Source organism: Gymnodraco acuticeps, unplaced genomic scaffold (assembly GCF_902827175.1).
Source record: "Gymnodraco acuticeps unplaced genomic scaffold, fGymAcu1.1, whole genome shotgun sequence".
Taxonomy (NCBI): Eukaryota; Metazoa; Chordata; class Actinopteri; order Perciformes; family Bathydraconidae; genus Gymnodraco; species Gymnodraco acuticeps.
Genome location: NW_022989784.1, coordinates 33,525 through 57,362, shown reverse-complemented (window position 1 = coordinate 57,362; position 23,838 = coordinate 33,525). Strand labels below are relative to the sequence as shown.

General features: G+C 45.0%; 1 protein-coding gene across 1 annotated transcript; it reads left to right on the top strand.

The window, feature by feature from the left end:
* The first annotated feature begins 218 nt into the window (after positions 1–218).
* LOC117549379 (NLR family CARD domain-containing protein 3-like) lies at positions 219–22,390 on the top strand. The gene is made up of 10 exons (XM_034221245.1): positions 219–321; positions 1,526–1,633; positions 2,412–2,519; positions 7,945–8,023; positions 8,163–8,388; positions 9,317–11,111; positions 11,190–11,363; positions 13,187–13,333; positions 21,233–21,282; positions 21,368–22,390. The coding sequence occupies exons 2-10, from the start codon at positions 1,596–1,598 to the stop codon at positions 21,907–21,909; spliced, it is 3,159 nt and encodes a 1,052-aa protein (XP_034077136.1). The 5' UTR covers positions 219–321; positions 1,526–1,595; the 3' UTR covers positions 21,910–22,390.
* Positions 22,391–23,838: the final 1,448 nt, after the last annotated feature.

The following is a 23,838-nucleotide window of genomic DNA, read 5'->3' as shown; positions in this document are numbered from 1 at the left end:
AGTCACTTATACAATATAATTGTACAGATAGCAGAACACTCAATAATATGTGTAGATGTCCCAGTTTTAAAATGTCATTACGATCTGTTCACACATTAGCAATACAGAGCGTTATTACCATTACATCGTTAAATATAGGGACTTTAAGACAGTTAACATATTTTTCATCAGTTTTCTCCAGCATGCCAATGTCTGCATCTGTTTCTGTTTCAGGGTCCAGCAGCAGAGACCAGACTCTCCCAGCTGTCTGTCCCTAAAGAGCGACTCCTCGAAGGACGACTTCATAGACTTTAAAGGACGACCTTCATCTGCTGATCAGAAGTAAGCTGTAACTCACAGTAAGAGTCCGGTTATGATAGAAGCAGACTTGATTACTGTAACAGTGTTTTACTACAACTCATCCAGAACGCTGCCACCAGAGTCCCTCATCAAAACCAGAAGAATTGAGCTCATCACCCCAGCTCTCAAAGCTCTGCTCCGGCTTCCAATTCCACAAAGAGCACACTTCAAAATCTTACTTTTAACTTACAAAGCACTCAATGGATTGGGACCAGAATACATTTCTGATATGCTGCTCTGTAACGAGCCACCCAGAGCCCTCAGATCATCGGGGAAGGTTTACATTACATTACATTTCATTTAGCTAACGCTTTTATCCAAAGCGACATACAATTACCAATTACAGGGACATTCTCCCCGGAGTAACTGAGGGCTAAGTGCCTTACTCAAGGGCACACTAGTGGTGGTGTTACAGGCGGGATTTGAACTCACAACCTTCCGATCTTCAGCCCACCTCACTATCCATTAGACCACCACTGACCCGGTTTACTCATCGTCCACAGGGTCAGAACCAAATTCGCTGAGGCAGCATTCAGCTTCTATGCGCTGCAGATCTGGAACAACCTTCCTGAGATCTGAGGTCCGGCCCCACCCAGAGTTCTTTAAATCGAGTCTGAAATCTTTCTCTTTAGTGCTTCCTATCCAGAGATCATCTCACTCTGTTTTATCATTGCACTTCAACACTTTTAGCTGCTTTATGTGTATTTAGGTCATATCAGTATCCTCATCCTCCTAGACATGTCTGCAGCTTTTTTTACATCCTGCTCAACCGCCTATCCAACTACCTTGGCCTTACGAGTACAGCTCTATCCTGGTTCCACTCATACCTCTCCAACAGGTAACAGTTTGTCCCCATCAGAAACTCCAGCTCCCCTCCAGCCCCAGTCAACCAAGGCGTCCCGCAAGGCTCAGTGCTTGGCCCTCTTCTCTTCATCATCTACATGCTCCCCCTTGGTCAAATCATGTCTAATGTATAACTAAAGATACACAACTGTCCACCAACCATTTTTAACCCTGTTGCAGATTTAACTTCGTTACTCTCTTTTGGTTTTCTCTTCTCTTATCTTACTACATATTAGAACATAACTACAGACCATGAGTTTACTATGCCTTGCAACTAGTAGCAGGGTCTTAGTTGATCAAATGTAAACATGTCACACATACATATGCATCTGTTCTGTTTCAGGGTCCAGCAGCAGAGACCAGACTCTCCCAGCTGTCTGTCCCTAAAGAGCGACTCCTCGAAGGAAGACTTCATGAACTTTAAAGGACGACCTCCATCTGCTGATCGGAAGTAAGCTGTAACTCATAGTAAGAGTTTGGTTATGATAGAATAAAACTAGTCAGTATGAAGTCTTGTCCAACATATTTTTCAGCAGTTTTTTTCCAGCATGTTTTACGGCCTGATAAATGGGACAAATAATCAGGAGAGTGAGAGCGGTGTAATAACCTCCTTTAGCTAAGGAAACCCTGGACCTTCCTCAACGAAAGGAAAGGAGAAAATGCAGTCCCACAATGCCTTGTGTGGTGCAAATTAACCAAGACAAACAAATAATAATAAAATGGTGAGGAAACCTTTCCGTTATACTGAAATGAAGATTGCAAGAAGGTAAAACGTTACAGTGTCAAGCAGTCTGCAGCGAACTACAAAAGTCAGGAGATTTGTAAAGGGTCTTATATTCACAAAATCAGACACATAAGGAAGAAGGGGAGTGGTCAAGATGTCCAGGAAACATCTGCTTGCTGCATGGAGAGCCATAATGTCTACATTCCTTAGAGGTTAAAGGGCATCAACCTTTCACAATAGTAATTATCTTAACTGCTGACTTTGAGTCATTTTCTAAGAAATAGCTTATCAAGAACATAATGGTGAACTTTGAATGCTCACTCAGCATGATCAAATAAAATGTTCCATTACATTCCACCCTTTTGATCATATTTAAAACAAAAATATTCCTTCAAACAGTAGCTGGTATATATGAGCAAACTAATCTGAATGAAATAAAACAAAATAATAAAGTAAAACAAAACAAAAGGTATTTGCGCAAATGTTTCATCTGTTTCTGTTTCAGGGTCCAGCAGCAGAGACCAGACTCTCCCAGCTGTCTGTCCCTAAAGAGCGACTCCTCGAAGGACGACTTCATAGACTTTAAAGGAGGACCTCCATCTGCTGATCAGAAGTAAGCTGTAACTCATAGCAGTGTTGTAGTCAAGTCACCAATTCACGAGTCCAAGTCACTTTCGAGTCACCACTCTTCGAGTCCGAGTCCGAGTCACCCAAGGAGTGTCCGAGTCGAGTCCGAGTCATCATTACCTGTGTTCGAGTCCAAGTCAAGTCCGAGTCACAAGTCTTCATGTATTAATCTTCGTGGATATATGTGTTGAAATGTATAGCTGCTCCTCTACATTGCTTTTATCCTGTCATGTTATACTAATCTGTCTATTGAACTGCTGTGAAGACAGTTTGGCTACAATTATTGTAATAGGTGCTAAACAAATATAAAGCTTATTATTAATATTATTATTGTAAATGACCTTTAATACACTGAACAAAAATATAAACGCAACACTTTTGTTTTTGCTCCCATTTTTCATGAGATGAACTCAAATATCTAAAACATTTTCTATATACACAAAATAACCATTTCTCTCAAATATTGTTCACAAATCTGAAAAAAATCTGTGATAGTGAGCACTTCTCCTTTGCCGAGATAATCCATCCCACCTCACAAGTGTGGCATATCAAGATGCTGATTAGACAGCATGATTATTGCACAGGTGTGCCTTAGGCTGGCCACAATAAAAGGCCACTCTGAAACTCTGGGGTAGGGTTAGGGTTAGGGTAATGTTGTGAATCGAGTGGCCTGTGTTCGTCGTCCATAACATACGCCTGCCCATACCATAACCCCACCACCACCATGGGCCACTCGATTCACAACATTACCCTAACCCTAACCCTACCCTTCACACCAGATACTGACTGGTTTTCGGACCCCCCCAGACCCCCCAATAAAGCAAAACTGCACGTTTCAGAGTGGCCTTTTATTGTGGCCAGCCTAAGGCACACCTGTGCAATAATCATGCTGTCTAATCAGCATCTTGATATGCCACACCTGTGAGGTGGGATGGATTATCTCGGCAAAGGAGAAGTGCTCACTATCACAGATTTTTTCAGATTTGTGAACAATATTTGAGAGAAATGGTTATTTTGTGTATATAGAAAATGTTTTAGATCTTTGAGTTCATCTCATGAAAAATGGGAGCAAAAACAAAAGTAACAAACAACCCTCTTGACTCTCTTTGAGCAAGAGGTGAGAACTTTCCATTTTCCACTGTCATTTGTTTATACTTTTGTTCAGTGTATGTCCAACTATATTTAAAATGAGTTAACTTTTAGAGAAGTGATTATATTTGTATGCCAATATTTTTCTATGGTAAAGTTTTCGTTTTGCACTTTTATTTCGATCGTAATAAGATCGGGACTCTTATTTTGAAGGAACTTTTACGGTTAAATCAGTTTACTGATAAAGATTAAAGAGCCTGTGACACGGGTTTCCTCCATCATCCAAACCCATCAATTTGAGTAGATATTGTCCCCTCGAAAACCGTTACTGGACTGATTTTGGATATTTGTACTTTGATAACCATTTATCTGCCCTTCAATGTTGACCATATTCTGGATCTTCTCGGGGATTCTTCAAATCCCGCCAAATGATGTGTGACGTCATTGCGGGCACAGCGCTCCAGCTGCACCGTCCGGATCCCAGCATCTGCATGCAAACGCACGATGGTGCACACAGCAGCAAGTGATGACAGCGATGACAGTTTAATTTTGAACGTGTCTGAGAGCTCATATGAAGCTGAAGGATCGGTTTATGTTTGATCTGTTAGAAGTTTAGGAATTAGGTGCGTCAATATGGGCGATCATACGGTCATGTAGCCAGTGGTGGAATGGGACTAAAAATCAGCCCGGTACTCTCGACCGGCCCACTTCGGTACCGCTAGTAAGTTGTCAACGGGGGGAGTGGGGGATGTGCTAGTGACTTATCCGACCGGCCCACTTCGGTACCGGCCCATCGGGATTCGTCCCGATGGCCAGTCCGCCACTGCACCCAGCCCAGCCCACGTAATCTGTCAACGGGGGGAGCCTCGCTGCGGGGGAAACGGTGGACCTAGTATCCCGATCAGAGTGGGAATAATAATAATAATCATAATCCGTGCATTTTATCCATTAATTTCCCCAACATTGTGGTAAAAAAACCACACGTTTAATCCATGTTGGTGTACTACAACTACAATCCTAATTTAATCATCATCTTCACCACGATCATTTATGTTTATGTTCGCCTAATTGACATGAAAGCACTGACAAATATGAATATACTGTAGTCAACTTCATTAAAACGTTATTAACGTGCCTAAACTCAGTAATTCACCATTTCTACGCATGACAACACACTTTGTCCGTGTTTGGCTCTCTCGCCGCACAGTGAAGCGTTCCCGCATTGACGTCACTTCCGGCTTCCCCCAAAACTTCAATATGAGTCGAAGGAATTTCCCCGCGATGTTCGAAATTATTGATATTTATGGGAACGGTATCGCACCTTCTTTTTTAAGCTGACGGTTCGAGATTACTAGTAGCCCAATATTTCATTGCACAACAGTTGTTTGGGAGGCTGTCACAGGCTCTTTAAGCCCCAGAAAGCACATGGCTACTTAACATGCAAAATAACGTCATTCTGCATGTTAAGTAGCCATGATTGGCGACCCTTCGATCGGCTGGACCCTAGCCGCGCAGAGCTGTGCGTTGTCCGGAGAGACCCCGCATCTGACCTGTGGACCCAGGCTTCGTATCAACTACACACCGGTGCCTGTTCCTCCAGTCCAAGGGGAGCTTTATGATACAATTCAACAAGGTCACTCTGTCACCCACTTCTGAACGATCATCTCACGCACCCAGTGGCAAACGACACTCTAACTTTCAGCGCACTATTTGCAGCGATTTGAAGCCAAAACAACATGACACCAAAATGTTTCAAACTGTAAATCATGCAAAGGTGTTATGGGACTCAAATGTCAAACCTAAGGGCATTTTCGGTGGACACTTAAATATCAGAAGCATGACGTCAAAAATGGAACAACTGGAGCAATTATTAACGAACTCAAACCTTGATTATTTATGCCTTTCTGAAACCTGGCTACACCCTTCAATTCCGTCGAATATTGTTAATATCCCAGGATATAACATTTATAGACTAGATCGTAATCAAGGTAAGGGAGGGGGTGTTATTATTTATGTTAAGAAAAGCCTGCAAAGTAAACAAATCGAATTATCCACTGAATGTGTGGGAATAACTATCTCACTATCTCAGGAAATGTGTTTTAATGTAATTGTTGTATATCGACCACCTACAGCAAAGAGTGTTTTTTATGATCATTTAACTAGTATTCTCAAACAGTGTAATGGTAAAGAAACAATCTTAATGGGTGATTTTAATATTAACTGGTTAGACAAAAAAGGCAGGAAGAAATTAAAGGATATTAGTGATAGATTTCAAATGAGTTAATTAATTAAAAATGCAACAAGAATTACTAAATCATCACAAACATTGTTGGATTTAATTTTAACGAACAAAGAGGATCGCGTCTCAAAAACATACAATCTTGTTACTAGCATGTCCGATCATAACCTTACTCTAGTTGCCAGGAAGCTATCCAAGCTGCGTTACAAAAATCACAATATAACAAAGGGTAAAAAATATATCTCGTACATCCAAAGCTGGACATGGGAATTCTGGAGAATGAAATAACGCAAACTGACTGGTTTGATTTGACATATGGTGAAAATTGTGAGGGGGCCTGTGATAATTTGAAACATACCCTAAAACAAACCGTAGCTAAATATACAAAAACAATCCCTCAAAAGCGTATTGGCAAACAACTGTTACCATGGTTTAACACTGCTCTATGGGAATTAATGAACAAAAGGGATGTAGCTCTAAAGAAATCTTTAAAATCGGGACTAGAAACAGATCGCTTAATATCCAAAAGTCTTAGAAATAAAGTTACAGTTTAATTAAGAAAGGCAAGGGCAAATTACTTTTTAGATACTATTCGACAGGCAAAGGGGAATTCTCAAAAACTATGGAAAACCATTGACAAACTTGGAAAAGATCACTCAAATAATTATAATACTGAACTTATGATAAACGGAACCCTACAACAGGATAGCCTAGCCGTGGCCAACCATTTTAATACTTTCTTTATTGAGTCTGTTTCAGAATTGACCCACAGTTTCAATGTAACAGAACCGCTTCTTGCATTAGCTGACGATACAAAAGTGCTCAAACTCAACTGTACAAATGAGACTAATGTGAATAAAATAATTACCAGCTTATCAAATTCTAAGGCTAAAGATCACTGGGGACTAGACACAGTATTTATAAAAAAACATAAAAAGGACTTAGCTAGCTCCATCACCTATATTACAAATCAATCATTAAAAGATAATACATTTCCATCAGCTCTTAAACTGCTATTGTAACACCAATTTTTAAATGTGGCGACAAGAAAGAAGTAGGCAACTATAGACCCATCAGCATTCTACCTGTCCAAAGTAGTTGAAAAAGTAGTTGCGGAAGAGCTGGTGTCACACCTAAGCTACAACAACCTACTCCATCCTATGCAGTTTGGTTTTAGGACCAATTATTCTACTGAGACTGCATGCTGCTATTTAGTGGAAGGAATCAAGGCTAAGTTAGACAAAGGAGGGACAGTTGGAGCAGTGTTCCTTGACCTGCGAAAAGCATTTGACACAGTAAACCATACCAAACTTTTATCAAAACTCAACAATTTCAACCTGTCAGTTAGCACAGTACAATGGGTCAGGTCTTATTTAGCTGGTCGTTCTCAATGTGTCGGTATAAATGATATTCACGAGTCCGAGTCCGAGTCGCGTCAATCAGTGCGCGAGGTCGAGTCACGAGTCCCGAAAATCGGCACTCAAGTCCGAGTCCAGGATTCGGGTACTCCATCTCTGACTCATAGTAAGAGTCCGGTTATGATAGAATAAAACCAGTTTGTTTAAAGTCTTGTCTGGCCCCTCCTCTTGTCCAAAGTGTTTAGTTGTGAACGTCCACACTGGGAGGGGCAGTGAAACTCCATCTGAAAACTCAGGCTGTTCAGAAGCTGTTCCACCATCTCTCAAACACTTCTGATGGAGGAGACTGAGCCTTCATCAAAGTCACAACCAGCTCTACTGCCAGGTGAACCCTGACCCCTGCTATGGTGCTGGAGGTGGAGCTGGGAGGGGTAACGGGGGCTGGTGTAAGAACTGTCCCTAGGTCTTTCCTTTCCCTGATGAACAGCTGTTAGCCAGCTGCAGCGTCCAGTATCTATCCACACAGCCACGTTTCAGGAAGACCAGAATGAAGGATGGACAGAATCCTCTGGTCTTCAACAGTAGCTGGAAATAAATATTCCTGTAGTGCAAAGTTCCCGCTGACGCACAGGACCACCAGCCTGTTTCCCTGTCCTCCTTTACCCTGAGTGTGTCTCTGCGTGGACAGACATAATGTGAGCTAATGCTTCATGATTCCTCCACAGAGGGGACCAGGAGAGCTCGGAGGTTCCCGGTGGTCAGTCTGCCCAGCAGCATCAGACACAGCTGGACTCCATATTTACGGTGAGTGCATGTACTAAAGATACTTGACCTCTCTTCTGTTCACAGTCATCTCCATGCTGCACTTTTAGAGAGTCAGTCTGTCCGGATCTGATGTTTGGATCCATGGTTTATAGTTTGTGTCGTTCATGTGATGTTACAGCTGCTGGAGGACCACATCGTCACTTTTGTGAAGAGCGAGCTGAAGAAGATCCAGAAGGCTTTGAGTTCAGATTACCCAGAAGGCTTAGAGAGTCAGAGTGCGGATGAGGAGGTGTTGGAGGCTGAGGATGAAGAGCAGAGGAGGAGCAGAGAGGCATTTCTGAACATCACACTGCACTTCCTGAGGAGCATGAAGCAGGAGGAGCTGGCTGACCGTCTGCAGAGCGGTAAGAGGGTTTCTATAGAGATTTAACACTCTGGATAAATGTCTCATCTGCTGATAAGTGGGAATATCTGACAGTAGAGGGGGAGAGTCGATTTGCGGTTGCCAGATGTAGGTTTGGGCAGCAGTATAAACTCCAGTGAGGGTCTTAGGTGGAGGAGAGCTTGGCGATCATAGACGAGCAGAGCAGAGACATTCTGACAAACATAAAACAAAAACAGGATAGCTAAAGGCAGAGAGCTGAGGGAGCGACACGCCGACACAGGCGCCATCTTGAAAATCCACCAGTTCCCATTTACTTGTGTTACCAAGGTCGGTCGAGAGTCCCGGGATGATTTTTAGTCCCAGTCCGCCCCTGTTTCTGACGGACTTGACCCGTTTACTCTTCGTGTTGCATAGGGAAAATTAGTAGCAGTCTACTGTCATGCTATTCAGTTCACTTTCTCCCACTTCCTGTACCTGGTTTCCTGTCTAACCTTCAGTACACATTTCACAAAAATATAAATGTGCAAATATGAAACATACAGGTCAACATCACCTTGCTATTGGTAGCTGAACTGTCAATACCCCAAAACATATTCTTAGATAGAAATACCTAATTTTGAGTTATTTAGACAAAATTAACACTTATAGTTTCATGTCTTGTTACTGATATATTGAGCAGAGCATATTAAGACCAAAACTCATGTACAACAACTTCCTTACTTGCAACAAATAAGCACTAATTTGAGGGTCATTGAGGAAAAACTCTCAACTAATGGTTTATTACTTGTAGAATATGTTCATGTAGAATAAGGCATTAATAAGTGTTTTATAATTGTAATAAAGAGCCAATATATTGTTAATATGCATGTTAATGAACAACTAGTTCATTGTTCATTTGTGTACCTAAATATAAAGTGTTACCGATTTTTTGTTGTGTGTTCTTTCAGGAACTGTTGCTGAAGTTTGTCAGCGTAAACTTAAATCCACCCTGAAGGAGAGGTTCCAGTGTGTGTTTGAGGGCATCGCTAAAGCAGGAAACCCAACCCTTCTGAACCAGATCTACACAGAGCTCTACATCACAGAGGGGGGGTTTGCAGAGGTCAATGATGAACATGAGGTCAGACAGATTGAAACAGCATCCAGGAAACCAGACAGACCAGAAACAACCATCAGACAAGAAGACCTCTTTAAAGCCTCACCTGGAAGAGATGCACCAATCAGAGCAGTGCTGACAAAGGGAGTGGCTGGCATTGGGAAAACAGTCTTAACACAGAAGTTCACTCTGGACTGGGCTGAAGGCAAAGCCAACCAGGACATCCAGTTCATATTTCCATTCACCTTCAGAGAGCTGAATGTGGTGAGAGAGAACAAGTACAGCTTGGTGGAACTTATTCATCACTTCTTCTCTGAAACCAGAGACGCAGGAATCTGCAGGTTTAATCAGTTCTCGGTTGTGTTCATCTTTGACGGTCTGGATGAGAGTCGACTTCCTCTGGACTTCCTCAACACTGAGATCCTGACTGATGTCACAGAGTCCACCTCAGTGGATGTGCTTCTGACAAACCTCATCAGGGGGAAGCTGCTTCCCTCTGCTCGCCTCTGGATAACCACACGACCTGCAGCAGCCAATCAGATCCCTCCTGAGTGTGTGGACATGGTGACAGAGGTCCGAGGGTTCACTGACCCACAGAAGGAGGAGTACTTCAGGAGGAGATTCAGAGATCAGGAGAAGGCCGGCACCATCATCTCCCACATCAAGACCTCACGAAGCCTCCACATCATGTGCCACATCCCAGTCTTCTGCTGGATCTCTGCTTCAGTTCTGGAGGAGGTGTTGAAAACCAGAGAGGCAGGAGAGCTGCCCAAGACCCTGACTGAGATGTACATCCACTTCCTGGTGGTTCAGTCCAAAGTGAAGAACACCAAGTATCATGGAGGAGCTGAGACGGATCCACACTGGAGTCCAGAGAGCAGGAAGATGATGGAGTCTCTGGGGAAACTGGCTTTTGAGCAGCTGAAGAAAGGCAACCTGATCTTCTATGAGTCCGACCTGACAGAGTGTGGCATCGATATCAGAGCAGCCTCAGTGTACTCAGGAGTGTTCACACAGGTCTTTAGAGAGGAGAGAGGACTGTACCAGGACAAGGTGTTCTGCTTCGTCCATCTGAGCGTTCAGGAGTTTCTGGCTGCTCTTCATGTCCATCTGACCTTCATCACCTCTGGAGTCAACCTGCTGGCAGAAGAACCAACAACCTCCCAGAAGTATAAAGCCAAACCTGAACTGACACATCTCTACCAAAGTGCTGTGGACCAGGCCTTACAGAGTCCAAACGGACACCTGGACTTGTTCCTGCGCTTCCTCCTGGGTCTTTCACTGCAGACCAATCAGAAACTCCTACGAGGCCTGCTGACACAGACAGGAAGTGGCTCAGAGATCAACAAGGAAACAGTCCAATACATCAAGAAGAAGATGGATGAGGATCTGTCTGCAGAGAGAAGCATCAACCTGTTCCACTGTCTGAATGAACTGAATGATCGTTCTCTAGAGAAGCAGATCCAACAGTCCCTGAGTTCAGGAAGTCTCTCCACAGATAATCTGTCTCCTGCTCAGTGGTCAGCTCTGGTCTTCATCTTACTGTCATCAGGAAAATATCTGGACGTGTTTGACCTGAAGAAATACTCTGCTTCAGAGGAGGCTCTTCTGAGGCTGCTGCCAGTGGTCAAAGCCTCCAACAAAGCTCTGTAAGTTCAGAGATCATTTGTTTTAGTGAATCAGTTATTAATACTTCTGAATAACTGTTGTCCTCATCGTCTCCTCAGGCTGAGTGGCTGTAACCTGTCAGAGAGAAGCTGTGAAGCTCTGTCCTCAGTCCTCAGCTCCCAGTCCTCTAGTCTGAGAGATCTGGACCTGAGTAACAACGACCTGCAGGATTCAGGAGTGAAGAAGCTTTCTGCTGGACTGAAGAGTCCACACTGTGAACTGAAGACTCTCAGGTCAGAGACCAGTACAGTTTGACTCAGCCAACAATCAGCCCTGCTTTGTGGTGTGGGAATACCATCATCAATAACATCATTGTAGTGAAACGAGATACCTATACATGTGTTAACATTCTTATTGGCACAAACTTCTTTAAAGCCTCTATAGAGAGCTTCATTTTTAGTGATTTGGCAGAAGCGTTTGACCTCCAGCACTCATTTGGGTCTGAGGCTCTCTGCCTGGAAACGGTGAGTTTTTGCCCCAAACTGGGGACGACTTAAGCGTTAGATGGACAGGCACTGGGCCGGCCCTTGGCACAGGTAGTATAGGCGAATGCTAAGGGCGCATCAATCAATGGGGGGCGCCGAAAAAACCAAAACACAACAACACAATTTCCCGATTTTAGATCAACAAAGTACATCTTATTATCTTATACTAACAGAACTACGCCTATATTGCGTACAGCGTCCATAAACTATGGCGCACCCCCCCCCCCCCCAAATCAAGTTGACCTGCCCCAGCCCCAGTAAAAACCAGAGGTTTATGTGAAATAGTTCTTTTTTTAAATAATGGTTTTAGTGTGCAATTGTAGGTTTAAATGTTGTATTTGTGTTAATTTAAAATAAATCAAACTCCCAAAAAACGTATACAGCTTTTATTAGCATTGGAATTTACTGTGTGAGCGGCCGCATGGGGGGGGGGCTTTAGAGAGCTCTCTCCTGACAGACTGGGAGGCTCTGATCACCTCAGCTCTGTGAGGTAAAGGCACACCTTTATATGATTATAGTTATACAAAAATAAGAGAATAGCTTTTCATCTATTCTCTTATAGTATAAAATACTATATGACAGTAAAAAAAAGTTGTTATTAATAAAGAAGAATACAGTTAAAAGGGGAGTGATTTGTAAAATATCCATACAAAAAAGAAAATCTGTTTACAGTTCTGTTTCATATCGTGTTGAGAGATGTTTCCATAGATCTCTTAATGTTGCTCTCAAAGTGCACCAGATTGATGCTTTTAACTTCAATATAAAAAAAATATTATAATATAATCTCCCTGGGGGAGCATGCCCCCGGACCCCCATAGAGGAGGTTAGGTCCACCCCCACTTAAATCATGTTCAAATGGATAGGAAACTAAATACATTTGCACACATCTTGTGTCCATATCTTTCTGATTTGGTGGTCATGCCACACCGTGCATGCATGCGCGAGTCATAGTGAGTGTCTGCATTTTGGGGAGGGGGTGCCAGCTAAAATCTTTCCTAGGGCAGCAAATTAGTCAGGACAGGCAGCAGTGATTAAGGTGTTGTACAGGACGGTTGGAGAGAGGAAGCAGAGCTGGAGGCAAAGGGTTAGGGTTTACCAGTCCGTCTACGATCAACCCTTACTCACCGTCATGAGCTTTAGGTAGTCACTGAAAGGATGACATCACAGATACAAGCAGTCTGAATGAGCGTCAGATTAAAGCTTCTTCTGTAGGCTGACTGGGCCTCAGAGATTGGGTGAGGAGCTCTGAAGAGACAGAACATGCCGGAGTGATTTCATGTGTGTCTTGGGACCCATTTAATATGTCTGATGTCCAAACTATAGTAGAGTGTCAGCTGCAGATCTTCTTGTAGTCATCTCTCTGTGTCTTTGTTCACATTATTCTCTATTCCTTTGTTTTATGATCTGTTTATATCAATAAGACCCTTACCATGGCTGTCCAGTTGAACTGTGAAGCAGTGACTGGAGTTTTAGGTGTAGAGATGACCCAGAGGTGATGCAGTAATAAGCCCCACCCCCCCTTCCAGTCCTGGACCCTCAGATGATCTGACGGCTTGTTTGTGTGTTTGCAGGCTGTCAGGCTGTCTGATCACAGAGGAAGGCTGTGATGCTCTGGCCTCAGTTTTAAACCCCTCCCATCTGAGAGAGCTGGACCTGAGCTACAATCATCCAGGAGCCTCAGGGGGGAGGCTTCTGTCTGCTGGACTGGACACGCTCAGGTATGGAGAGGCACTCAGTCTGATAGAGGAGGTAGAAACTGGCTCCTATGACCTGAAACACCCAGAGCTGATAGACCCTGACTCTTCACACTGTCTGCCGTCAGCTGTAAGCATCAAACACAAATGTTCCACAACTGAGAGGAGACCCCCCCTCAGTGGGTCAATGTTCATCGTGGAACCACCAACAGAAACAGAGTGGGGTGGTTTCAATGTTCACACAGATTTAGCACAGGAAGTGACATCATGAATAAATAAACTGATTCATTTCCAGATGTTTTATTCTGAGTCCTAGCAAACGGCCAATCAGAAGAACCTCGTCTGCAATGAAAATAATGATTTATTAGTTTCAGTGTTGGGAGTAACGTGTTACAGTAATCAGATTACATTTGTCTGTAACGCGTTACTGTTTGTTCAGCAGTAATTACATTAGATAAGAGAAGATAGTACTTTATTGATGCTAAGCACAAAATAATCTCCTTACCTGCGTTATCGGGGGATTTTTTCACGAAACTGTGTCTCAGGGCTTCTTAACATTTAACAAACTATGAATGTGTCATACCCACTTAACGGGAAGAAACTCAGCTAACTGACGATATGAACAATTTGTACCGGAACAAAACACAAGTCTCACAAGAAAGGAGATTCGTTTTTTATATAAATGTAACAACTCTCTTCTCTGAAGAACCAGCACCTTACCGTGGTAGAGAGGTGTGTGTGCCCTGATGAACCTGGGGGCTGTGTTGTCTGGAACCTTGTGTTCCTGGTAGGGTCTCCCATGGCAAATTGGTCTCAGGCAAGGGGCCTGACTAAGATTGGTTCAAAAGACCTGATGAAAGAAAAAATCAATCAATCAATGTTTATTTATATAGCCCAATATCACAAATGTTACATTTGTCTCAGTGGACTTCACAGTTTGTACAAAATATCAGTATGACAATACGACACCCTCTGTCCTTAGACCCTCACTTCGTACAAGGAAAAACTTCCGAAGAAAACCCACAGTTTAAAGGGAAAAATGGGAGAAACCTCAGGGAGAGCAACAGAGGAGGGATCCCTCTCCCAGGACGGACAGACGTGCAATAGATGCCGTGTGTAAATTGAAAAGATAATACATTTGCAACATAGGTAGACCAAATGTTTGGAAATGCATGTGTGTATAATAGGAAGATGAATCCACGAGGATATCCATCCAGGACCTATGATCCAGGACCACAGCCACGATTCAAGATCCAGGGCTCACGATGCAGGACACAGGACCGCAGGATCATCCATGACTCCGGATCCCAGCGTATATAGACACAAAAAAAAAAGACATTTGGGGAAGCTGGGTTAATCGGAACATGAGAGTACACAGGTATAGACACAGAGAAGGAAGAAGTAAGATGTCCCCCGACAAACTAAGCCTATATCAGCAAAACTAGGGGCTGAATCTAATCAGCCCTAACTATAAGCTTTATCAAAAAGGAAGGTCTTAAGCGCACTCTTAAAAACGGATAGGGTGTCTGCCGCCCGAACACAAACTGGAAGCTGATTCCACAAATGTGGAGCTTGATAAGAAAAGGCTCTGGCTCCCATTGTACTTTTAGAGACTCTAGGAACAACCAACAACCCTGCATTCTTGGAACGCAATGCCCTAGTAGGACAGTAGGGTATAATGAGTTCTTTAAGGTGAGATGGCGCCTGCCCATTAAGGGCTTTGTAGGCGAGAAGAATAATTTTAAATTCTATCCTGTGTTCTATAGGGAGCCAGTGTAAGGCAGCCAGAACAGGAGTAATGTGGTCCCTTTTCCTAACTCTGGTTAGTACACGAGCTGCAGCATTTTGAATCAGCTGAAGCGACTTGACTGACTTCTTGGTACACCCTGATAATAAAGTTACAATAATCCAGCCTTGAAGTAACAAATGCATGGACTAGTTTCTCTGCATCGTTTTGAGGCAAGATATGCCTGATTTTTGCAATGTTACGTAGAAGTGAGGATACCCGGCCCGGAGGAAGCCCGGGGTCCCCTTCTGGAGCCAGGCCCAGAAGGAGGACTCGTCGGCGAGCATCTGGTGGCCGGGCTTGCCACGGAGCCCGGCCCGGCCCAGCCCGTAAAGGCAACGTGGGCAACACCTCCGCTTCTCCGTCCCGCGGGCCCACCACCTACGGGAAACAGCGATGGGGTCGGGTGCGCTGCCAGAAGGGTGGCAGTGAAAGCGGAGGGTCTCGATGGACCAGACCCGGGCGACAGAAGCTGGCTTTGGGGACGTGGAACGTCACCTCTCTGGGGGGGAAGGAGCCGGAGCTTGTGCGGGAGGTGGAGCGTTACCAGTTGGATCTGGTTGAGCTCACCTCTACGCACAGCGTTGGCTCTGGAACCTTACTTCTGGATAGGGGTTGGACTCTATTCTTCTCCGGAGTTGCTCAAGGTGTGAGGCGCCGGGCGGGTGTGGGGATACTCACAAGTCCCCGGTTGGGTGCTTCGTTGTTGGAGTTTACCCCAGTGGACGAGAGGGTCGCCTCCCTACGCCTGCGGGTTATGGGGGGGAAAACTCTGACTGTTGTGTGTGCTTATGCACCCAACAGCAGTTCAGAGTATACGGCCTTCTTGGAGACCCTGGAAAGAGTCCTGTATGGGGCTCCTGAAGGGGACTCTTTAATCTTGCTGGGAGACTTCAACGCACATGTGGGCAATGATGGAGACACTTGGAGGGGCGTGATTGGGAGGAACGGCCCCCCTGATCTGAACCGGAGTGGTGGTTTGTTACTGGACTTCTGTGCTAGTCATGGATTGGCCATAACAAACACCATGTTCGAACATAAGGATGCTCATAAGTGTACGTGGTACCAGAGCACCCTAGGCAGAAGGTCCATGATCGATTTCGTTATCGTATCATCGGACCTGAGGCCGTATGTTTTAGAGTTTGTAAACTGTACCCTGTACATTATGTTGTATGTCATCCTTATTGTTGTTCTGTTGTTTTTATGTTACATGTGTAACTAATGTCCTGCAGGTCACCCTTGAAAAAGAGATCTTTTGATCTCAAGGGGCTTCACCTGGTTAAATAAAGGCTACAAATGAAAAAAACAAACAAACAATGACACTCGGGTAAAGAGAGGGTTAGGGAATGCTCCGGTATTGGGACAAAATTAACATGGGATCACTCCGGTCATTGTACGTACTTCGTCTCACTGGAATATTAACGGTCAGATTGAATACAACATCGACCCAATTTCTCCGGGCAATGACGGGAGAGTTTTGAAAGTGTCAAAACACTGTTTTCACACATTTAAAAACACTTAAACAATTAAACAATGTTTACCCAGGATTCAGGCACCTTCCCTGGCTTGTAAAATGTGGTGATGCGCCCTGGAGGTATCATACTATTTAAAACCCAGGATTCAATCACTTTTCCTGGCTTGCAAAGTGCTGTGAAGCAGCCTTTTCTCTGGGTGCAGTCTGGGTGTGCATGGAGGGGTTTCGTCCGAGTGAGGAGTGCTCAAGTGTGGGAGGATGTGTAAGGCAGAGGAGGGTAAAAAAAAAAGTTAAAGTGTGAACCTCCAGCAGGGGCACTGCTGTGAATAAGGCTGAATATGGATGCTGGTGTGCGGACAGTAAAGCACCACAAAATCCACCTCCTTTAAGTGTTACCAGGGCCATGAGAACATCCTCCACAGGAGGGTGGGTGGTGCTGCTGTGAATAAGGCCGAATATGGATGCTGGTGTGCGGACAGTAAAGCACCACAAAATCCACCTCCTTTAAGTGTTACCAGGGCCATGAGAACATCCTCCACAGGAGGGTGGGTGGTGCTGCTGTGAATAAGGCCGAATATGGATGCTGGTGGGCGGACAGTAAAGCACGCTTAAGTCCGGGGGTCCGAGGTCTCACGGTGTGCGAGGTTATGGAAGTGTGCATGATTTTCGAAATTCTCGAAAAAACGGCTAAGTGCCAACGGAGGAGGGGCTACAAAAAGCTCAAGTCTTCGGCGCTTCCGGTGGAAGCCCCTGAGACATTTGCACCCCCCCGTTGCATTTTACAACGGAGAGGGGAATCGAGACCTCCCTTCCTCCGTCGAAAAAATTCATTCATCTTTTCCAAGCTACCATCTGCACGAAATCGGAAACCCGGTTTTTGAGAGCACTTAGAAAAAAACTGGCTATTTTCCATCATGGAGAAATCATGGAGGAATGCATCCGCTACATGAGCACTTTGGATCGGATACAATTGTTGCCTGGAGGACCCCCAATCATGGTTCTTACCAAACTTTAAGTTTTTTAACTGGTCTCTGGATGAATTCAAGGGGAGTTGGCACGGAATAATGAGACACTATTTTCGGATACATTTTATCCATTTTCACCCCTTCCTCTGGTTCTTCCAAAAGTTAACTTAGACTTTTTCTGACTCTGGAGGAATGTCACGGGAGTTGTCAGGGGACTATATCCGCCTTAAATGTGGATGAAATGGACAAGATTCAAGCTTCTTTCCTGGGTTACATAGTGCTGTGAAGCAACCTGTCCTCTGGGTGGTGGGAGAGCGAGGTGCTGGAAGGAGCTCTCTGGGTCACAGCCTGCTGCTGCTGCTGCTGCTGCTGCTGCTGCTGCTGCTGCTCTCTCTCCCTCCCTGTATTCACAACACTTTTACCCAGCTTTCACACACTCATTCCTGGGTAAGAAACCCATGTGCATGACCCTGGATCTCTGCCTGTGTGCCTGCAGGACCCTGCTTACAGCAGTGACTCTGCTGTACATTTCATGAGTCAAATGTGGATGAAATGGACAGGTTTCAAGCTTCTTTCCTGGGTTACATAGTGCTGTGAAGCAGCCTGTCCTCTGGGTGGTGGGAGAGCGAGGTGCTGGAAGGAGCTCTCTGTCTGGGTCACAGCCTGCTGCTGGTCTCCCCCCCTGTATTCACATCACGTTTACCCAGCTTTCACACACTTATTGCTGGGTAAGAAAGCCATGTGCATGACTCTGGATCTCTGCCTGTGTGAGTGTGGGACCCTGCTTACAGTCCGTCGTTTGGGGCTCTGGCACTTTGGGTAACCGCACCACTGTCAGACGTCTCCTGAGAATGGACGTCCATTCTCTCTAGAGAGGGGCGGAGTTGTCAACTGATCACCATCTGGTGGTGAGTTGGGTCGAGTGGCGGGGGAAGCCTCTGGATAGACCTGGTAAGCCCAAACGTGTAGTTTGGGTGAACTGGGAACGTCTGGAGGAGGCCCAAGTTCAGGAGGCCTTCAACTCACACCTCCGGCGGAGCCTTTCGGGCATTCCTGTGGAGGTTGGGTACATTGAACCAGAGTGGTCGGTGTTCAAAGCCTCTATTGCCGAAGCCGCGGCGGGGAGCTGTGGTCTCAAGATCCTAGGTGCTTCAAGGGGCGGTAACCCTCGAACCTCCTGGTGGACACCGGTGGTCAGGGAAGCCGTCCGACTGAAGAAGGAGGCCTTCAGGGATTTGTTATCCCGGGGGACTCCCGAGGCAGTTGCAAGGTACCGACAGGCCCGAAGGGCAGCAGCCTCATCCGTGGCCGAGGCAAAGCAGCGGGTGTGGGAGAAGTTCGGAGAAGACATGGAGAAGGACTTTCGGGCGGCACCAAAGTTGTTCTGGAAAACTGTCCGACACCTCAGGAGGGGGAAGCAGGGAACCATCCAAGCTGTGTACAGTAAGGATGGGACGTTGTTGACCTCAACTGATGGAGTGTTAGGGCGTTGGAAGGAACACTTTGAGGAACTCCTGAACCCGACAACTCCGCCCTCTATGTTAGAGGCAGAGCTGGAGTATGACGGGGGATCAACACCAATCTCCCGGGGGGAGGTCACTGAGGTCGTCAAACAACTCCACAGTGGCAAAGCCCCGGGGGTGGATGAGATCCGCCCAGAAATGCTGAAGGCTCTGGGTGTTGAGAGACTGTCATGGTTGACACGTCTCATCAACATTGCGTGGAAGTCGGAAACAGTACCGAAGGAGTGGCAGACCGGGGTGGTGGTTCCCCTTTTCAAAAAGGGGGATCAGAGGGTGTGTGCCAATTACAGAGGCATCACACTACTCAGCCTCCCCGGGAAAGTTTACTCTAAGGTACTCGAAAGGTGGGTCAGGCCGATTGTCGAACCTCAGATTGAGGAGGAACAATGCGGATTCCGTCCTGGTCGTGGAACGACGGATCAGCTTTTTACTCTCGCAAGGATCCCGGAGGGGGCCTGGGAGTACGCTTATCCGGTCTACATGTGTTTTGTAGACTTGGAGAAGGCGTATGACCGAGTTCCCAGGGAGTTACTGTGGGAGGTGCTGCGGAAGTATGGGGTGAGGGGGTCTCTACTCAGGGCCATCCAATCTCCGTACTCCCAAAGCGAGAGCTGTGTCCGGGTCCTCGGCAGGAAGTCGGATCCATTTCCGGTGAGGGTTGGCCTCCGCCAGGGCTGCGCTTTGTCACCAATCCTGTTTGTAATATACATGGATCGGATTTCGAGGCGTAGTCATGGGGGAGGTGGTCTGCAGTTCGGTGGACTAAGGATTGCACCACTGCTTTTTGCAGATGATGTGGTTCTAATGGCTTCATCGGTCTGCGACCTTCAGCACTCACTGGATCGGTTCGCAACCGAATGTGAAGCGGCTGGGATGAGGATCAGCACCTCCAAATCTGAGGCCATGGTTCTCAGCAGGAAACCGATGGACTGTCCACTCCAAGTAGGGAATGAGTCCTTACCCCAAGTGAAGGAGTTCAAGTATCTCGGGGTCTTGTTCTCGAGTGAGGGAACAATGGAGCGTGAGATGGGCCGGAGAATCGGAGCAGCGGGAGCGGTACTGCAGTCGCTTTACCGCACCGTTGTGACGAAAAGGGAGCTGAGCCAGAAGGCAAAGCTCTCTGTCTACCGGGCCATTTCCCTTCCTACCCTCACCTATGGTCATGAAGGATGGCTCATGACCGAAAGAACGAGATCGCGGATACAAGCGGCCGAGATGGGTTTTCTCCGCAGGGTGGCTGGCGTCTCCCTTAGGGGTAAGGTGAGAAGTTCATTCATCTGGGAGGGACTCGGAGTTGAGCCGCTCCTCCTTCGCGTCGAAAGGAGCCAGTTGAGGTGGTTCGGGCACCTAGTTAGGATGCCACCTGGGCGCCTCCCTAGGGAGGTGTTCCAGGCACGTCCAGCTGGGAAGAGACCAAGGGGTAGACCTAGGACCAGGTGGAGGGATTATATCTCTTCGCTGGCCTGGGAGCGCCTTGGGATCCCCCAATTAGAGCTGGTTGATGTCGCCAGGGAAAAGAAAGTTTGGGGCTCTCTGCTGGAACTGCTACCCCCGCGACCCGACCACGGATAAGCGGGAGAAGATGGATGGATGGATGTAACAACTCTCAAATATGTTTTTGATGTAACTATTTGTGTGGATCAGAAATATATTTGTGAAACTTTTTTACATTTATAAAATGATATGTTTTTGTGCTTGCATTGAAATATGTGTGTGGAGACATTTATATATACATCCAGAATTACATCTGTGTTTCCTTCTGTGTGCATTTATTTATTGTGAGACTGATCTGACCCCATAGCCATCAGACAGGAACACTTTAGCAAATTACCTGGAGCAGAGTTATGATGGAACCTGAGCTAAAGAAAACATGATGTTCAAACAAAGAGACAGAAAAACAACAAAACAAACTGAAAAGTATAAAACAGATTCAGGAATCAGAAATCAAGACAAAAGATAAATATGAAGCGCACGGTGAACCAAAGAGAAACCCATATTTCCTGATGCACACAAACGCTGCACACAGGAAGCATGCCCCCACCTGATCAACACCTGGAGAGGAGATCATAGACATCATGAAAGAGACACCTCAGTGTTTGTAGATGTTTCTGGAGGCAGACTGAGGTGGACATATCAGATCCTTTACAGACTAACTGACCTCCCCTCTGCTTTCAGCCTGGAGCCTGCTGCAGTCCGGTTCTTGAGGCCAGGAGGTCTCAGGAAGTGTAAGTGTGTTTTTAATCATGATCTTCACACTGGGACATCACAGGTACTTTAATCACCTTTAATACCTGCTGTGTCTCTCATCAGATTCCTGTGGACTCACACCGGACTCAAACACAGCATTCAGAAAACTCCAACTGTCTGACAACAACAGGAAGGTGACACGTGTGAAGAAGAAGCGGAAATATCCTGATCATCCAGAGAGGTTTGACACCTGTCCTCAGCTGATGTGCAGAGAAGCTCTGACAGGTCGCTGTTACTGGGAGGTCGAGTGGAGCGGAGATGTTTCTATATCAGTGACTTACAGAGGAATCAGCAGGAGAGGAGGCGGAGAAGACTGTAGGTTTGGAGAGAATGATCAGTCCTGGAGTCTGGAGTGCTCTGGTGGTGGTTACTCTGTCAGGCACAATAAGCGAGAAACACACATCTCCTCCTTCTTCTTCTTCTTCTCTGATAGAGTAGCAGTGTATCTGGATCATCCTGCTGGCTCTCTCTCCTTCTACAGAGTCTCCTCTGGCACACTGATCCACCTCCACACCTTCAGAACCACCTTCACTGAACCTCTCTATGCTGGGTTTGGGTTCTGTTTACCTGGTTCCTCAGTGTCTCTGTGCTCTCTGCAGGAATGACGCCCCCCCCCCCCCAGCGTTTGTGATCTTTTTAAATAAATCTAAATGTTGAGATTTCAGAAAATAAAAGTTTTTCAAAAAGAAGTCAGAATTGTAAGATTTTAAGAAAACTCTCAAAATAAAAGTCAGTATTTGCAAAGATGAAACTCAGAAAGAGGTTGAAGAACAACAGGAAGTCCATTCTGATTTATTTCCACACGGAGGCTTTTATTCTGAAACTGCAGGAAAACCTACATTTATCCCAAAGTCTTCCCACCACCTGTAGTTTGTGAACACGTGACATCACTTCAGTTTGAATGGCAGCAGCAAAGGGTTACTGAGGCTCGTTGAGAACAGGTCATAGTGACAAGTTCAACCACTTCTGAAGAATATAATATATGATGGAAACAACGTCTAAGGAACCTTAATATTTAATAAACTATGAATATTTTATATCCATATAACGGGGAAAAACTCATTTAACTGATCTTTTTCATTTCTTTAAAAAAAAAAAAAACACAATGCTAGCAGTGACCCTCTGAATTAGCCCTGAGCGAAAAATGCTAACCTATTACTGCACCGATAATCACTCCTAGCTCCCTTATTACTTATCTTAGCTGCACATCCAACACATCGTTTATAATCGTAAAGACACAGAATCTAACGGTGCCCACCTCAACACTGAAAGATACAAACTCGTAACGTTATCAACAAAAACGTACATCAAAACATGTGGCGCTAGGTAGCCTACAATGCTAACATAACTTACCTTGGTCTTTGTCTGGTCTAAACTGGTCTTCAATGGCATTAAAACGATAACAACGATGCTGTAGTTAATCCATAGGTTAATATCCAATGTGGCTGCGTCCCCTTTGAAATGTTCTGATAATCTATAAGCAATAAATCTGCAATTCCGTTTTCAAATATCAGAGCGAAGATATTACTACGCTCTGCAGGAACATTGCATGCACAAAGACGGGACCTTTTTTTTTTAACAGGAGTGTGTGCGGGACGATTCCCCTTCGATTCTATTGGTTCTAGAAGAGATGTCACATGTCAAAATCGAAGAAGGGGGGCCAGAGATAAGGAAAATCCACCCAAATGGCCCTAGAAGAGGTTTTTTTGCTAAATCTGTCTAAAAAGGTCAAATATCACTTGTTTTACATCAATCTTGATACAGGGTACTTATTATATATTGTACTTTGGATTCCTAAAGCTTTTACTCTACTAACCCATCATCCAAGGTTAGTTTTCATTATAAGTACAAAATATTTTTTGGACGGACACTATAATTTACAGTTTTTTACCATGTTCAATCTTTCTTTAAAATAAAAAACATCTATATTGATTCTGACTTTTCTACATCCAACTCACAGGTTTATCATTGCTTTGAGAAAAAAGATTATTAATTTAACCCTTTTAGAAGGGAAGATATGGTCATTTGTTCTGGGAATGTCATTTTCGAGCCTGAAACCTGAAAAACTGGCTTGGGGCTTCACAGGTTAAAATATAACAGGGCCCTACACAGCAGAGTCTGAGCGGCAGTGTGCAGCTTTTATTTTAATGCTCGCTTTTTACTCTCATGCAAACATGGTCATTACTTTTTAAGAAGTGTCAGATTCGCCTTATTTGCATTTAGAAACTAATACTCCCTAAACAACACGATGATGTTTGAATGAACACGGCTGCTTTTGGGGTGAATGTAAACCTCTGATCTGGGTTAGATGGGTTTATTAACAGACCAATCACATGATGATTGTCTCATCATTAACACTCATGTGCTTTCAATGTAAGCAGCTGATCTAATTAATAAAGTCTGTGTGTTGAGTCGGACTCGTGGCCTGTCTTTGTCTCAGTTTGATGGTTTATTTATATATACTTTTAATTTCTCTAATGTACGATGCCTTGTCTTTTAATGCTTTATCAGACTGGTGAAGCCATTTTGGCGAG

Coding starts and splice junctions, on each gene's coding strand:
- LOC117549379 (XM_034221245.1), top strand. CDS start 1,596: ATGAACTTTAAAGGACGACCTCCATCTGCTGATCGGAA. Junction 2,520..7,944: donor CCTCCATCTGCTGATCAGAA/GTAAGCTGTAAC, acceptor ATTCCTCCACAG/AGGGGACCAGGAGAGCTCGG. Junction 8,389..9,316: donor GGCTGACCGTCTGCAGAGCG/GTAAGAGGGTTT, acceptor GTGTTCTTTCAG/GAACTGTTGCTGAAGTTTGT.